Source organism: Hyperolius riggenbachi, chromosome 8 (genome assembly GCF_040937935.1).
Source record: "Hyperolius riggenbachi isolate aHypRig1 chromosome 8, aHypRig1.pri, whole genome shotgun sequence".
In the NCBI taxonomy this organism is placed as follows: domain Eukaryota; kingdom Metazoa; phylum Chordata; class Amphibia; order Anura; family Hyperoliidae; genus Hyperolius; species Hyperolius riggenbachi.
Window position 1 is genome coordinate 206,481,675 of NC_090653.1, and position 17,609 is coordinate 206,499,283.

General features: G+C 46.3%; 1 protein-coding gene across 1 annotated transcript in view; it reads right to left on the reverse strand.

Annotated features, from left to right (window-relative positions):
• Positions 1-17,609, reverse strand: part of WDR38 (WD repeat domain 38) — a 96,849-nt gene that overhangs the window by 56,364 nt on the left and 22,876 nt on the right. Inside the window, exon 3 of the mRNA XM_068249723.1 lies at positions 3,216-3,332. Within this exon, the coding sequence (XP_068105824.1) occupies positions 3,216-3,332 (117 nt within the window). The remainder of the gene's footprint in view (positions 1-3,215; positions 3,333-17,609) is intronic.

The following is a 17,609-nucleotide window of genomic DNA, read 5'->3' on the forward strand; positions in this document are numbered from 1 at the left end:
AGCTAGCAGCTGGCTGGAAATCCCTTGTGTGCTGAGTTGAATGGCCCTGCAGCGAGCCCTTAACGCTGCAGTGGCCTGGTCACTAGGGGGGTTTAAGACCGCAGTCCTCAAGAGATTAAGCAGTGTAGTAGTTTAAAAAATCAGCTACTTGTTCTTGCCTTATACTCATGTCCTAATGCGAAAGTCAAAGCTAATGGGGTCCTCTCGGATACATTTAACATCCAAAATGGCACCCGTCAGGGGTGTCCGCTTTCCCCACTCATATTTGCATTAACCCTTGAACCCTTTCTCTGTACAGTACGCAACAACACAGACATTGTGGGGGTGAAGTTTCCGAAATCCCAGCATAAGGTCGCCACTTACGCAGATGATATGCTATTTTATCTGACCAATCCACATATCTCTTTACCCAACCTTCTTCTGGAATTTCGGAAATATGGGCTTCTCTCAAATATGTCAATCAATTATGACAAGAGTGAGGCGATGGGAGTCCTATTCCCAGAAACTCTCAAATCTACTATTCAGAGTAATTTCCCATTTAAGTGGCCCCCAACTTATTTGAAATACTTGGGAGTGCACATTACACCGGACCCAAGAGATCTGGTCTCCAATAATTTTACCCCTGCTCTAGAATGAATCAAAAGAGACCTTCAAAACTGGAATAAACAGCAATTTTCCTGGTTTGGAAGATCTAGTATAATTAAGATGAAGATTATGCTCATTACTCTACTTGTTCCAGACCCTTCCTATCCATATCCCATCTTCATTCTTCAAGATGATGACCCAAGCCTTTTCCAAGTTTATCTGGAATGGACGTAAGCCCAGGTTGAAATATCAGATCCAGACAGCTCCCAAGGAATCGGGGGGAATGGCCACCCCCAATCCTAAATTATACTAAACTGCCGCGGTCCTGATCCGCATTATTGATTGGCACAGGCATGCCGATCATAAAAGTTGGGTGGGAATGGAGAGGGAACTCCTAAAAGATAAGTTAAGCAATGTTCCCTGGGCCACCAAATTCAGAAAAATTCCAGACCCTGCTGCCACTCTGGTGGCTCATACTATTAGCATTTTTGCTAGATATAGGCACTTACCCCTAATGTCTCCATGGCCCACTCCCCTCTTGCCCATCCTGAATAACCCTGCTTTCCCGCCGGGACTACCGGTTAGGAGCTACCCAGTCTGGAGGGGGGGACCGACTATACGAGCCCATCACATGCTGGGGAACGGGGACTGGGCACACCTTCGGGCACTAGGCCAAATTGTAGGGACACAGAATCTAGACTCCTGGAGCTGGATTCAATTTAAGCACTTCCTCCTTTCCCAAGGGCCTAAATCTAGCTTTAACAGATCTCTTACCATCTTTGAACAAACATGTATGGGCGAGGGCCAAATACGGGGAACGATTTCTCTAATGTACTCTCTATTGAACGATGCTACCGCCCCATCAGCCCAATTTCGAAACAAATGGGAACACGACTTGGGCCTAACGTTCACCGACAAACAATGGGACAAGATTCTAATCTTTGCCCATAAATCGTCCATATCCTCTAGACTCCAGGAGTCAGGCTATAAACTTTTAACTCGATGGTACCTTACTCCCTCCCACTTACATACCATGTTTCCCAGTATCTCTAACCTGTATTGGAGATGTGGACAGGACGTAGGTACTCTAGTACACATATTTTGGTCTTGCCCTAAACTCATACAATTTTGGGCGGATGTTAGAAACATTATGCATGAGTTAACTGACTTTCTCCCACCTGATTCTCCAGCTTTCTTTTTGCTACACCACAACACCTGGTCCATCAGAAGATATAAAAAACTGCTAACAAGACATCTAATTAATGCAGCTAGAGCTCTGATTGCCAGGCTTTGGAAATCAGAAGATCCGCCCAAAATTGGAGAATGGCTGAGGCTGATAGGGCAGATACAAAAAATGGAGGATCTCACGGCCACGCTACATGATAGACATGACCAGTTTTAGAAAACATGTTTTGGCTGGTTTGAGTTCCAAGAAACACAACGATACAGGTCACTACTACTGACTTAGGTGTTCTGGAACATATACCTTTCTAGCTAGTCTAACAGCCCCACCCTAATCACTCTTCGTCCCCTGGCGTGAGAGGAAAGGAACATTCATTTACTAATCGGGGTCCCCCCCCCCCCCCCGCATCGCCCTGGGTCCCTGCCGCGGCCACTCACAACTCCTCCTAATCTTCCTTCTCTTCCCTTCTCCTTTCCTGCTATGCCCTAGGAGTGAACTGAGGAGAACAATATTTTCTAGGTATATCGGGTAAGACTAGATCTTATATACTATAGGCCCCCTGGTGTATGTTCCCCTTGGGCCCAGGGAAGCCGTGACAAAAATAATGAGTGTCTTGCCTACTATGCTGGTCTTATTGCTTATATTACATACTAAGCTAAACATACAAAGTAATGATAATATGAGGCCATTGTTTTTCTCCTCCAAGACTCATATATGTTTTCTTTTAAGTATTCATACGAAGTTATACTGGGTATATGTCTATATTCTGTTAATGGTTAACTGCATAAGTCTGTTGATACTTTTCACATGTGTCATTTATATTATGGCTTATGACATTTATGCTAACTGTCTATGTATTTCACCACTTCTCCTTTATATTCAAAAATAACAGAATCTTAAAAAAAAAAATCAGCTACTTGAATGGCCCTAGCTAAGTTATATTGTAGATCTCAATTTAAAGTGCTGTTGTTTTTTTTTTTTTATGCAAGGGCTTTATTTTCCCATTCTGGTGATCTATTTTGGCTATTGGCTTTTTTAGGGGTACTCTATCTCTATAATATTAATCAGACCTGTTAAATTAGTATGTCTTTTGGCAGTGACATAGGTAGAATTTATGGGGCTACATAGCAACATTTTTATGGGGCCCTTAAAACTAGGCACCCTTGAGCAATGCCACTTGCCCCTGCCCTATGGATATGAGTTGACTGGGCAATTTACATTTCCGTGCCATGTACACTGTGTATAGTCCTTGGACTGAGAGACAAAGTCAGAGGGTGGAGAAAGGAAGGAAAATGAATAGTGAACGCATCAAGCACAAGCTGGGCCCCCACTGCCCCCGGGTCCCATGGCAGTTGCTATGGCTATTGCTACGCCCCTGTATTTTGGGAACAACAATTGGACTTTTGTACTGTCTGCTGCAGGTCACAAATGTCCTTCTATAACATACCTGTCAGCACATGGAGGCAATCTGCTTTCTCCACTGTCCATATCCGTAGTGTACAATCATGTGATGAGCTGGCAAATAAGGCACCATCCGGAGAGAAACAGCATGACTTGACTGGTCCTGCAGAAGGAATGTGTTACAGGTGAGTGAGAAAATGAAATTGTTAAGCAAAGGGATTACTGTTTCAACACATCTCTAAGCCCACTGGACAAAGGAAAATGACTAAATGTCAACTAAATGTTTTTCTATAGAAGGTGGTATATGAATATATCTGTCATAAAACAAAAGGTGTGATACACTACATGACCTAAGGTATGTAACTACTACTAAATACTAATTAATGACCTTGACTATTGTTAAAGAAACATATGACATTGTAGGAATACATATTAATATTGCTCCCGTTTAACTCACAGAGTGTAGTCAATAAATCCTCAACTTTTAAAACCTACATTTTAATGGTTAAAGGGAACCTAAACTGAGAAGAATATGGATTTTTCCTTTTAAAATAATACCAGTTGCCTGACTCTCCTGCTGATCCTGTGTTTCCAATGCTTTCAGCCACAGCCCCTGAACAAGCATGCAGATCAGGTGCTCTGACTGAAGTCAGACTGGATTAGCTGCATGCTTGTTTCAGGTGTGTGATTCAGCCACTACTTCAGCTAAAGAGATCTGGACTGCCAGGCAACTGGTATTGATTAAAAGGAAACATCCATATCCCTCTCAGTTTAGGTTCCCTTTAATAAAATTGTAGAACTCTTGATCTTGTCATAAAGGCTTCACAGAGAGTGCCCCAAATGTCTAGCAGCCAAATAGGATCCTGGAGCTTTTTGCAAGGTAGCTGAAGACCACCAGGGCCCAAGATATGGCACCCAACTACTCCTAAGCCAAGCATATCTCAACCTTCCAAAGGTAGTGCCAAGTATGACCTCAAACAGTTATCAGAATATCCAATAGCTTGTTAAGGTCTAACAACAAAGCTGTAAAGGAGATCAAACGCTCTAGCAATTTATGCAACTTGTGAAAATACTTAAAGAGAACCTGTAACGAGAAAAAGTTCCCTGGGGGGTACTTACCTTGGGTGGGGGAAGCCTCCGGATCCTTTTGAGGCTTCCCCGTCCTCCTGTGTCCCACGGAGGTCTCGTTGTGCCCCTCCAAACAGTGGGGATGTAAATATTTACCTTACCTACGCCAGCACAGGCGCAGTATTGGCTTTCTGCTCGGAGATAGGCGGAAATAGCCGATCGCTGTCGGTCCGCTGTACTGCACAGGCGCAAGTCTCCTGCACACGTAGTAGAGCAGACCTGACAGAGATCGGCTATTTCCGTCTATCTCCATGCTGAGAACTGCAACAGCACCCCTGCTGGAGCCAGGGACGGTAAATATATCAAGCCTTGTCAGGCTTGTCGAGCCAGGATTGCGGGTCGCTTCGGGGGAGCCAGAGCTGGATTGCCTGCAGCTACAGGAATGGGGGAAGCCTCATTGGGACCCTGAGGCTTCCCCCTCCCGAGGTAAGTACCCTGCAGGGGAACTTTTTTTTGTTACAGAGTCTCTTTAAATGCTGGACATTGCATATATATTTCTTGCTTCTGTTTTTTAAAACATTTTTACATGCTATATTTTTTATGGTTGTTTTTTATGCAAATTTTTAGCTTGAGCCAAAAGGTGAAATTTTTGGGTACTGAGTCCCATCCATGGACTATTGCAACCAACTCTCTGCAATGAGAGTGTGTGTGAGGTGTGTCTGTGTTACCTAGGTCAGAGTTCCCCAACCCTGTCCTCAAGGCCCACCAACAGTACATGTTTTGCAGAGAACCACAAACACTCACAGATGGAGTAATTAGTGTCTCAGCTGAGCTGATTAACTACTTGTGTGGATTTCCCCAACACATGCACTGTTGGTGGGCCTTGAGGACAGGGTTGGGGAATACTGACATAGGTGGTATAAGAGTCTGGGGAGGGAGAGGTGCCAAATGGTTAGAAATCCCAAGAATTTCATGATGTGTATATGTTGAGCCAATAAAAGTTGAGATTACTGGATTGAGGGATACTTTGATCCACACAGCTACTTACAAGTCCTAGTGGTGCAGGTAACCCACCAACATTGTCTAATGCTGGGTACACACGTTGAGATTTCCCGCTCGATTCGTGGGATCGAACGTATCGATTCGATTATTTCAAACATGGTCGATTGGATTTCGATCGTTTTTTTCACGTTAAGTATGCAAAATCGACGGCAGGAATGATCGAAATCCAATTAAGCATGTTTGAAATAATCGAATCGATCCGCGAATCGAGCGGGAAATCTCAACATGTGTACCCAGCATTACAATCATCTTACAATTCATGCAACCTGGCAGACTTTGCATCCAAGAAGAGAGGTTAGTGTTAGGCAGAGGAGAAGGGGAAGTTAGTGTTAGGCAGAGACTGGGTAGAGGGTAGTTTTAAGCACAGGATAGGGTAGGTTAGTGTTAGGAAGAGGATAGGTGGAGGATAATTTTAGGCATCAGAGAGAGATAGGGTAGTGTTAGGCAGAAGAAAGGGGAGGTTAGTGTTAGGCGGAAGGTGTGGATGGTTCCTGTGAGGCAGAAAAAAAGGCAGAGGATGCAAATTCAATGCTGAAATTGCATATATATTTCTGGCTGCTGTTTTTTCATCATTTTATGTGCTATATGTATTTTTTATGGTTGTTTTTCATACTAATTTTGTAGCTCGAGCTGAAAGGTGACATTTTTTGGTCTTATACTGAGTCTCATCCGTGGACTATATCCCACAACTCTCTGCAGTGAGTGTGTGTGTGAGGTGTGTCTGTGTTACCTAGGTGGTATCAGAGTCTGGGGAGGGATAGGTGCCAAATGGTTAGAGATCCAAAGAATTTCATGATGTGTATATATTGAGTCAATAAAAGTTGAGATTACTTTTATACAATAGCGCTGTGGGTATATTTTCACATTTATTCTTATTCTGAGTATTGAGGGATACTTTGATCCACACAACTGCTGACAAGTCCTTGTGGTGCAGGTACCCCGCCAGCATTGTCTTTTACAATTTATGCAACCTGGCAAACTTTGCGTCCAAGAGGAGAGGTTAGTGTTAGATAGGGGAGAGGGGAGATAAGTGTTAGGCAGAGGAGAAGGGGACGTTAGAGTTAGGCAGAGACTGGGTAGAGGGTAGTTTTAAGCACAGGATAGGGTAGGTTAGAGTTAGGAAGAGGATGGGTGGAGGGTAATGTTATGCATCAGAGAGGGATAGGATAGTGTTAGGCAGAAGAGATGGATGGTTCTCGTGAGGCAGAAAAAAGGTAGCGGATGCATATTCTGAAAAAGTTTCAAATATTTTCACCACATTGGTCCAAAATTTCCTTGCTGGGCAGGTGACTACATGAACTCGAGGATGGCCTAGAGGAGGTGTGAACCTCTTGCAGACAAAAAGATTCTGGTATTTCTGGCAAATAGTTAGGGTCCAGGATCGGGGGCTTGTACTCTGGATGTCTGGGCATGGAGTGCCTATCACGGTGCCCCAGGCACTGATCTTAGTGTCCGTTGCCATGGCACTGGTGCCACTGTCTAGCCAAGCCTATAGCACAGTCTGCCTTCAGCTTACCTGGTACTGGCATCTGTTGTTGCCTGACTATAAGGATTAAAAGCAGGCTTGGAGAATCTGGGTACATGTGGCAAAAACTGCACCAGAGGAGAAGAGGCACAGCAGAGTGAGTGAGGTTGTGTTGTGCATATGTTGTGCTAAGTTTTATGCATGCTTTTCATATGTGATTGGATAATGTTTACTGTGAGGGGTTGCGTTTGATGCATTTTTATTTTTGTGTTTCATATGTTGGAGGTATTATCTGCTGCATTTCATATACATGAAATTATGAAATTATATAAATATAAATTATGGGAGATAATGTTTACTGCATTTCATATGTGGTAGGTAACATTTGCTGCATTTTATATGTGTGAGGTGATGTTTGCTGCATTTCTTATATGGAAGGTAACATTTGCTGCATTTTATATATGGCATAAGGTTTGCTGCATTTCATATGCGCAGGGGGTAACACTTGATATATTTCATACGGAGGAGTAACATTTGCTGCATTTCACATGGAGAGGGTAAGGTTTGCTGCATCTTATATGTGGGAGGTAACGTTTGTTGCATTTCATATGTGGGGGTAACAATTGCTTCATTTCATATGTCGGTTAATATTTGCTGAATTTCATATGTGGAAGGTAATTTTTGCTGCATTTCACATGTGGGGTGATGTTTTAAAATGTACCTTTTAATTATAGCCATTAAATAATCAACAGGTAAGACATACGTAATAAAAGCCCATGTGTCACATAATAATTGTCAAGAATGGCCTGACGGACGTTTTACAGCTTTTAGACTCTACTAACCAGATGTCAGTATTTATCAACAACCAGCAGTAGTCACTGGGATAGTATTATTAGAGAGTATCGTCTGTCTGTGTACAGATCAATTGTATGGCAGTTGTCAGGACATACTGTATATGGCTGCAAAGTAGTCCTATGGATGGCAATGGTGTGGCTGGAGTGAGCAAAGCGCTCCCGGACGGGGGACCCCATAATGATGTACGCGCGTCGGCAGAGATTGCATGCTATAGCACACGTTCAGCCCAGCTACAAAGCCGCAATGCTGCCGACCCGGCCGTCCAGAAGACGGGGACAAGGGGCAACTGCAGATACAGGATGTGGCAGAAAGGAGAACAGGGGGAGTGGTAAGCATCAGGACAGCTCACCATACATGCCTGCTCCCCCCATTTCTCATATATGTTTGGGCTCTGGTGTCCTTTCAGGAGAGGTAAATTGTGAGTTCATAAGTAAGGTGAGATAATTCAATGGAAAAGCTTTGTGAATCAGCCCCCTTATGTGTTGTCATGTTTACTGCATTTCGTATGGGGTTAGTTTTGTATGTGGGGTGACGCTTGTGGCATTTTGTATGTTGGGTAACACTTGCTGCATCTTATATGACATCCTATTTGCTGCATTTAAAATGGGAGAGGGGTAATGTTTTCTGCATTTGCATATTCTGCATATCTCCACCATTACATTAGACATTCTAGCTATTAAAAAGGGAACTTAATTCTAGAGATATATGGAGGCTGCCATATTTTTTTTTTTTTTAAATATAGTTGCCTGGCAGTACTGCTGATTATTCTGGCATTAGTAATGTCTGAGCATGCAGCTAAAATTTTCAGATTTTTGTCAAAAATATCTTATCTGCATGCTTGTACAGAGTCTATGGTCAGGGCCGGATTTAGACCAAGGCTTCCTAGGCAATGGCCACAGAAGCAAAGGCACCAAAGCAGCAGGCTAAACCGGTGCAGCATTTGCAAGCTTGCAAATGCTGCAATGCAGGGAGATCAGGCAAGCTGCCTGTGTAGCGGTCACCCACATCTTCATCACACCTGCATCATGCCATGGTCAGGTATACCATTAAATGTTTTTAATGTAATTGATGCCATTTAGAATTCTTAAAGTATACGTGAGACTAAATTAAGCACTGCAGCTTTACTTACCTGGGGCTTCCCCCAGCTCCTATAAGTCTCTGTGTCCCTTGTCATAGTTCCACTGTAACTCAATCTTTTACTTTCTAACTTTTAAAACCAATATAAGACTATGGACCATATGCAATTCACTTTTTCTCCCGACGCTTCTGCTACATGATATTTTCATAACTTGTCATAAAATGCCTTTTAAGCCACCAGCAAGCAAGTAAATACTCAAAATAAATTTCATAATACCTCTTTACCAATTTTGGGGTACTTTTTCAATTGTAAAATGCTGAAAAGTTAGTTTAAAGAGAAGATGAAAATGATAACGCAGGTGAAAAATTGAATTGTATATGGGCCTATGGGTTTCCAGGAGAGGATTAAAATATACTGTATATACAATTGTTTATGTCATCAGTTTATTTTCACTTCAGGTTTATGTTACTTTTTTAAAACAACTATAAGTTGCTTAAAAAGTTATTCGGAAGGAACCAACAATGAGCATGCTGTTTTTTTGGTTTTCCTCTATCAAGCCTGTTATTTGTATTGAAATGCATTATTCATTAATTCCACTAGATGGCGATCTTAACTTGTTTTTCAGTATCAGACTTATATTTCTGTATTATGACATTACTTTAAAATAAACACATGGGATCACCCAAAATATGTACCGGATTTTACGCAAAGTAACTGTAAACTGCACTCCATTAGTGTAAAGAGACACTGGGCCTGATTCACGAAGCGGTGCTAACAGTTAGCACGCTGGTGAAAAGCCCTTTATCATGCCTAAACTCAGTTTAGGCATGATAAGTTTAGGTGTGATAAGTTTAGGTGTGATAAGTTTAGGTGTGATAAGTTTAGGTGTGATAAGTTTAGGCATGTTAAGTTTAGGTGTGATAAGTTTAGGCATGATAAGTTTAAGCACCAACTGGGTTAGCACCAGAGTGCACAGCTGATCAAAAGTTTTGCACTAGCAAAGTCTGGTGCACTTCGCATAGAGTTTAATAGCGCTGCTTTGCGTGCGGGACTTTTCGTGCGATCTAAACTTATCATGCCTAAACTTATCATGCCTAAACTGGCTTTTCACCAGCGTGGTGCAATGGTTATCACGCCTAAAGTCTCTAACTGGGTTAGCACCGCTTTGTGAATCGAGCCCACTGAGCAAAATAAGTATGATGGTCTAAATGGTGAACATGTAGCAGTAAAAACATTTATTCAGATAATTTAATTCACTTATACTGTATTAACTGAGTAATCATTGATTAACTGAGTATATATTTAATATGTGATTTTTATTAAAGGGTGCTGCGTAGTATGCAGTTTTAAGCGACAGTATACTTTTTATTAAGCAATGGGCTGGGCTCCTATTTCATATGCCTAACCATCCATCCAGTGAATTACAATGTTTGTAAACAGTGTTTTTCTTGCATACATCAAAAAAAGTAGTATGTACTGAAAGACGTGGAACAATTAGAAGTGAGATACGTATACTCACAAACATGGGTTACCGCTCAGGCAACCACTATATAGGCAGGTGAGGAGATTAGACGTGTCCTCACTCAGGATTAACATGTCGCTCTCTATAGATCAGGAAAAGTAGGGGTAGGTCACCCCTCCACCAGGGGTGGACACAGTATATTGACTAGAGAACAGAGGCGCCAGTAGGATAAAATGTAGTAAAAACTTTAAAAGTGCTAGGGAGGCAGCAGTGGACTCACCTCCGAAAAGCAGACACGTAACAACTAGAGATGGCCCGAACGGTTCGCCGGTAAATGGGAACCGGCGAACTTCGGTGGTTCGCGTTCGCGATCGAACGCAAACTTTTCCGGAAGTTTGATTCGCCCCCATAGTGCATCATTAGGGTCAACTTTGACCCTCTACATCACAGTCAGCAGGCACATTGTAGCCAATCAGGCTACACTCCCTCCTGGAGCCACTCCCCCCCTTATAAAAGGCAGGCAGCATCAGGCTTTGGACTCACTCGTGTGCCTGCAGTAATTAGAGAAGGGAGAGCTGTTGCATAGAGAGCTATAGGGAAAGCTTAGTTAGGCTCTTGTAGGCTTCTTAGCTTGCTCCTGGCCGATTTTTATTGCTAAAAAAGCACCCCTCAACAGCTCTTTTGAGAGCTAATCTTGTTCTTGTGATCTATTTTTGTTTGTGTGTGTGTCCCACTGACACTTGTGTTGCATAGACAGCCTTGGTAATTCATGCTGTGCCACTACCAGGCCCAGCACATTCAGTGACTACCTGTGTGTGTGAGAGGTGCACATTGTAATACCTATCACTGCATATACCTACCTACTGTTGTTCACTTCAGTGCACCCACCTACCTACGTGAGCGCACGCAGTGTCACTGTGCCTGTCCGGTACCTGTCTGTGTGTGACAGGTGCACATTGTAATACCCATCACTGCATATACCTACCTGTTGTTCACTTCAGTCAGTGCACCCACCTACCTACGTGAGCGCACGCAGTGTCACTGTGCCTGTCCGGTACCTGTCTGTGTGTGACAAGTACACATTTGTAATACCAGTCATTGCTTAGTTGTTCACACTACCTGTGTGACCGCACGCTGTGTAATATACCACTCTGAGCATACCTATTAACTGCACCTGTGTAACAGCTGCACATTGTATTGTAATACCAGTCACTGCATACCTTTCACTGCACCTGTGTGACTGCACATTGTATTAGTCAAGTCAGTGCATACCTTTCACTTAATCACCCCCCCCCCCCCCCCCGATATGGACAAAACAGGCAGAGGCAGGGGCAAACCCAGAGGAAGGCCACCCGGCAGTTCTGTTCGAGGTCGTGCTGACGTGATTTTGTGTGGCCCTGGCCCAAAGTACAGTGCTCAGAAGAGTGGCACGTCCCATCACCTCCCAAGATTGTCAGGACGTGGTTAACTATTTAACACAGAACACCTCATCTTCCGCAGCCACCAGCGCTACTACCAGTGGTGCTCAAATACCCCTTTTAAAAATTCGAATTTGGTCGAATTCGAATAGTAAATTATTCGAGGTCAGTCGAATATTCGAGTCGAATATTTTTTACTATTCGATTCGACCTCGGACTTCGAGCTCACTATTCGAGTCGGTATTCGAGCTCACTATTCGAGCTGACTATTCGAATTGGCCCAAAATAGCTTCCAACACTTGTTTTGAGGGTGAATGATGCAAGAAACATCTTTTTTTCCAAGTAACAACAGCAAGTGATTATGTGGGGATGTTCCTTTAAAAAAAAATGTGGAAAGAGAAGTTGTGTCCTTAATTTGGTTCAGTAGTGTAGTGTTACTGTATATACTTGTTCTTCTTCTTCTTTATCTTTCTTAATCTTCTTCTAGATCTTCTTCTTCTTCTTCTTCTTCTTCTTCATCATCTTCTTCTTCTTCTTCATCTTCATCTTCTTCATCTTCTTCTTCATCTTCTTCTTCTTCTTCTTCATCTTCTTCTTCTTCTTCATCTTCTTCATCTTCTTCATCTTCATCTTCTTCATCTTCATCTTCTTCTTCATCTTCTTCATCTTCTTCATCTTCTTCATCTTCTTCTTCTTCTTCTTCATCTTCTTCTTCTTCTTCTTCATCTTCTTCTTCTTCTTCTTCATCTTCTTCATCTTCTTCTTCTTCTTCTTCATCTTCTTCATCATCTTCTTCTTCTTCTTCATCTTCATCTTCTTCATCTTCTTCTTCATCTTCTTCATCTTCTTCTTCATCTTCTTCTTCTTCATCTTCTTCTTCTTCATCTTCTTCTTCTTCTTCTTCATCTTCTTCATCATCTTCTTCTTCTTCTTCATCTTCATCTTCTTCATCTTCTTCTTCATCTTCTTCTTCTTCATCTTCTTCTTCTTCTTCATCTTCATCTTCTTCATCTTCATCTTCTTCTTCTTCATCTTCTTCTTCATCTTCTTCTTCATCTTCTCCTTCTCCTTCTTTTTCAATATCGTCTTCTTCTTCTTCTTCACGTATTTCTCTTTTCAAATTTTTTTTTAAAGAAATGCAGCTATTTTTGAGCGTAACAAATAGCTGGTGGGCGCACGCATGTTGGAAGCGCCATTGTATGTGCTCCCTGGCAGTGGAAACACAAAGACAGCAGGAGGTAAATTCAGCAGCAGGAGGAGGAGGATGAGTGTGTGGCAGCAGGCAGTCAATGAGGCAGGCAGCTCGCCGTGACATAATAGCCCTGGTACCTAGCGGTGATACCAGGGCTGTAAATAAACACAACAGGAGGTCCCAGACAGCGGTCGTGCAGCCCACATTGTGTCCAATACACAACTGGGACAACACAGTTTTCAACCCGGGCACCTCAGAAAAATTAAACCTTTTTTTTTTTTTATTGGTTTTTTTTGGTTTTGGTTTTACAACCAATATAGCTATTGTTTTGACGTAATAGCTGGTGGCAGAGTGGCAGCAGAAGGTAATTCTGTGTACCCTGGCAGTGGGAAACACAGACAGACAGCAGCAGCAGGAGGAATGGAGGAGCAGTGTGAGCAGCTATTGTTGTGACGTAATAGCTGGTGGCAGAGTGGCAGCAGACGGTAATTCTGTGTACCCTGGCAGTGGGAAACACAGACAGACAGCAGCAGCAGGAGGAATGGAGGAGCAGTGTGAGTGTGGCAGCAGGTAGGCAGCGTGACATAATAGCCCTGGTACCTAGCGGTGATACCAGGGCTGTAAATAAACACAACAGGAGGTCCCAGACAGCGGTCGTGCAGCCCACATTGTGTCCAATACACAACTGGGACAACACAGTTTTCAACCCGGGCACCTCAGAAAAATTAAACCTTTTTTTTTTTTTATTGGTTTTTTTTGGTTTTGGTTTTACAACCAATATAGCTATTGTTTTGACGTAATAGCTGGTGGCAGAGTGGCAGCAGAAGGTAATTCTGTGTACCCTGGCAGTGGGAAACACAGACAGACAGCAGCAGCAGGAGGAATGGAGGAGCAGTGTGAGCAGCTATTGTTGTGACGTAATAGCTGGTGGCAGAGTGGCAGCAGACGGTAATTCTGTGTACCCTGGCAGTGGGAAACACAGACAGACAGCAGCAGCAGGAGGAATGGAGGAGCAGTGTGAGTGTGGCAGCAGGTAGGCAGCGTGACATAATAGCCCTGGTACCTAGCGGTGATACCAGGGCTGTAAATAAACACAACAGGAGGTCCCAGACAGCGGTCGTGCAGCCCACATTGTGTCCAATACACAACTGGGACAACACAGTTTTCAACCCGGGCACCTCAGAAAAATTAAACCTTTTTTTTTTTTATTGGTTTTTTTTGGTTTTGGTTTTACAACCAATATAGCTATTGTTTTGACGTAATAGCTGGTGGCAGAGTGGCAGCAGAAGGTAATTCTGTGTACCCTGGCAGTGGGAAACACAGACAGACAGCAGCAGCAGGAGGAATGGAGGAGCAGTGTGAGCAGCTATTGTTGTGACGTAATAGCTGGTGGCAGAGTGGCAGCAGACGGTAATTCTGTGTACCCTGGCAGTGGGAAACACAGACAGACAGCAGCAGCAGGAGGAATGGAGGAGCAGTGTGAGTGTGGCAGCAGGTAGGCAGCGTGACATAATAGCCCTGGTACCTAGCGGTGATACCAGGGCTGTAAATAAACACAACAGGAGGTCCCAGACAGCGGTCGTGCAGCCCACATTGTGTCCAATACACAACTGGGACAACACAGTTTTCAACCCGGGCACCTCAGAAAAATTAAACCTTTTTTTTTTTTTATTGGTTTTTTTTGGTTTTGGTTTTACAACCAATATAGCTATTGTTTTGACGTAATAGCTGGTGGCAGAGTGGCAGCAGAAGGTAATTCTGTGTACCCTGGCAGTGGGAAACACAGACAGACAGCAGCAGCAGGAGGAATGGAGGAGCAGTGTGAGCAGCTATTGTTGTGACGTAATAGCTGGTGGCAGAGTGGCAGCAGACGGTAATTCTGTGTACCCTGGCAGTGGGAAACACAGACAGACAGCAGAAGGGCAGTACACAGCAGCAGCCCACTGTAGGTGTGAAATGTGTGGCTGCAGGCGACGTAATAGTCAAAGTGAACCAGGCTGGCTTAGTGAGCAGGAGCCAGGAGGTGGTAAAGGGTGGTAAGGCACATTAACGATGGTACTAAGTTCCGGCAGCCAGTTCATGTCCCCCTCTCGCCGACAACAGGGGCCAGGAACTCGCCTTCCACCCACGCCTGGTTCATCTTGAGAAACGTCAGTCTGTCCACAGACTTGTGAGACAGACGTGAGCGTTTCTCGGTGACCACGCCACCAGCTGCACTGAAGCAGCGCTCGGACAGCACGCTGGAAGGGGGGCAGGACAGCACTTCCAGGGCGTACTGCGCCAGCTCGCTCCAGATCTCCATGCGCTTGACCCAATACTCCATGGGATCAACAGGGGCATCGCTGTCAAGCCCGCTGTAGGACCCCATGTAGTCAGCCACCATGCGGGTCAGGCGCTGGCTGTGACCGGAGGAGGATGCTGCTGCATGCATCTCCTCTCTAGTCACTGCTGCCGGAGCCTCTACAGTCCTGTAGAGCTCGTGGCTGAGAGACAGCAGGTCTGTGGGGCGCTTGCTGCTGCTGGATGCAGGCACCTGCTGCTGCCTCTGTGCTGGCTGCTGGACAGTGGGGGTGGAAGGCTGGGGGAAGGCTTCCTCCAAGCGCTCAACAAGGGCCTGCTGCAAGCTCCTTATTTGTTGCGCTGGGTCTCCTCCTGCAGGCGGCAGGAACTGGCTCAACTTCCCCTTGAGGCGTGGGTCCAACATCATGCTGATCCAGATGTCCTCCCTCTGCTTCATCTGGATCACCCTGGGGTCCCTGCGCAGGCACGTCAGCATGTGCGCTGCCATTGGGAAGAGGCGGGCCACGTCTGCTGGCACATCGACGTCAGTGCTGTCCTCCTCATCCTCCTCCTCTGCTGCCTCATCCTCTCTCCACCCCCGCACCAACTCAGCTGCACTGCGCTGATCCCCCTCATCAGCAGCCAGGTCAGGGACCTCCACCAAGTCCTCCTCCTCCTCCCCCTCAGAGGTGGACTGTGCAGCTGCTTGCCGCTCCTGCTGGTCCAAGGCTGCCGCTCCCTGTGCCAGCAAAGCATCGAGTGCCCTGTTCAGCAGAGAAACCAGGGGCACCCACTCGCAGACCATAGCATGGTCCCTGCTCACCATGTTTGTGGCCTGCAGGAAGGGAGCCAGCACTAAGCACACCTGCTGCATGTGCCTCCAGTCATCATCGGGGACGATGGACGGGATGTTGCTGGTCTTGTCCCTTCTCTGAGCTGCGGAAACAGTGGCCAGGGCAAGGTAGTGGTTGACAGCGTGCTTCTGTTCAACCAGACGCTCCAACATCGCCAGGGTGGAGTTCCAGCGAGTCGGAACGTCAATGATCAGCCGATGGCGTGGCAGATCCAGCTCCTTTTGCACGTCTTCCAGGCTCGCACAGGCTGCAGCCGAGCGCCGGAAGTGACGCACAACGTTCCTTGCCGTTTCCAGCAGCTCGTCCATCCCCTGGTAGGTGCGCAGGAACTTCTGCACCACCAGGTTCAGCACGTGGGCAAGACAGGGGATGTGGGTCAGGTTTCCCCTGTCTATGGCAGCAACCAGATTGGCCCCATTGTCGGACACCACCTCTCCGACTCTGAGGCCTCTGGGGGTCAGCCAAATCCGCTCCTGCTCCTGGAGTTTGGCCAACACGTGGGCTGCCGTCAGCTTGGTCTTGCCAAGGCTGACCAAGTGCAGCAGCGCTTGGCAGTGGCGGGCCTTCACACTGCTGCTGAGGCGGGGGGTTTGGCCAGGTGTGGCGGAGGATGGCAGAGGATCGGAGGAACCCGCTGCAGTTCCCCTGACCCTGCGGGGTGGCACCACCCACTGTGTTGCTGCTGCTGCTGTGCCCGCTGCTGCTCTCCCATCCTCACCCCCTTCCACCAAGCTGACCCAGTGGACAGTGAAGGACAGGTAGCGGCCTGTCCCGAAGCGGCTGCTCCAGGAGTCCATGGTGACGTGGACCCTTTCACCAACCGCGTGCTCCAGCCCTCGCTCCACATTGGCCATCACAAAGCGGTGCAGTGCAGGAATGGCCTTGCGGGCGAAGAAGTGTCTGCTGGGGAGCTGCCAGTCTGGGGCTGCACAAGCAAGCAGCGCCCGCATGTCGCTCCCCTCCTGCACGAGCGTGTACGGCAGGAGTTGGGAGCACATGGCCCGTGCCAGCAAGCCGTTCAGCTGCCGCACGCGACGGCTGCTGGGAGGCAGAGCCCTAACCACCCCCTGGAAGGACTCGCTCAAAAGGCTCTGGCGTGCCTTTTTGCTGGCACGGGAATCAGCAGACGGAGCAGAGGAGGCCACTGAGGACTGGCTGCCAGAACAGGCCTCAGTGTCGGCGGCAGGAGTTGCAGAGGGGGGAGGAGCAGGGCGTTTCCGCACTCCTGCTGGTGCTGCTGGAGGAGCAGGAGGGCGGGTGGCTGCTGTTGCTGCTGCTGCTGCTGAAGGCTGTGCAGTGATGGGATTGGTGCCACTGCCAGCACCAGATGCCTTCAGCCTCTGGAACTCCTCATGCTGGTGGAAGTGTTTCGCAGAAAGGTGGTTGATCAGCGAGCTGGTGCTGAACTTCAAGGGGTCTGCACCTCTGCTCAACTTCCGCTGACAGTGGTTGCAAGTGGCGTACTTGCTGTACACTGTGGGCATGGTGAAAAACCGCCAGATTGGTGACAAAAACATCCCCCTACGGCATGGAAGCGCTGCTGCCTGTTTCCCTGTGGTGGTTGTGGGGGGGGGGGGGGTCTTGGGTGCGGCTGGTGGTGGTACTGGCTGATGCTGCTGCTGCTGCTGCTGAGCCTGAGACACCAGCAGGCTGTGGGACGCTGCCAATGCTTGCAATGATGCGCCTCCTTGCAAGGCCCACAACCG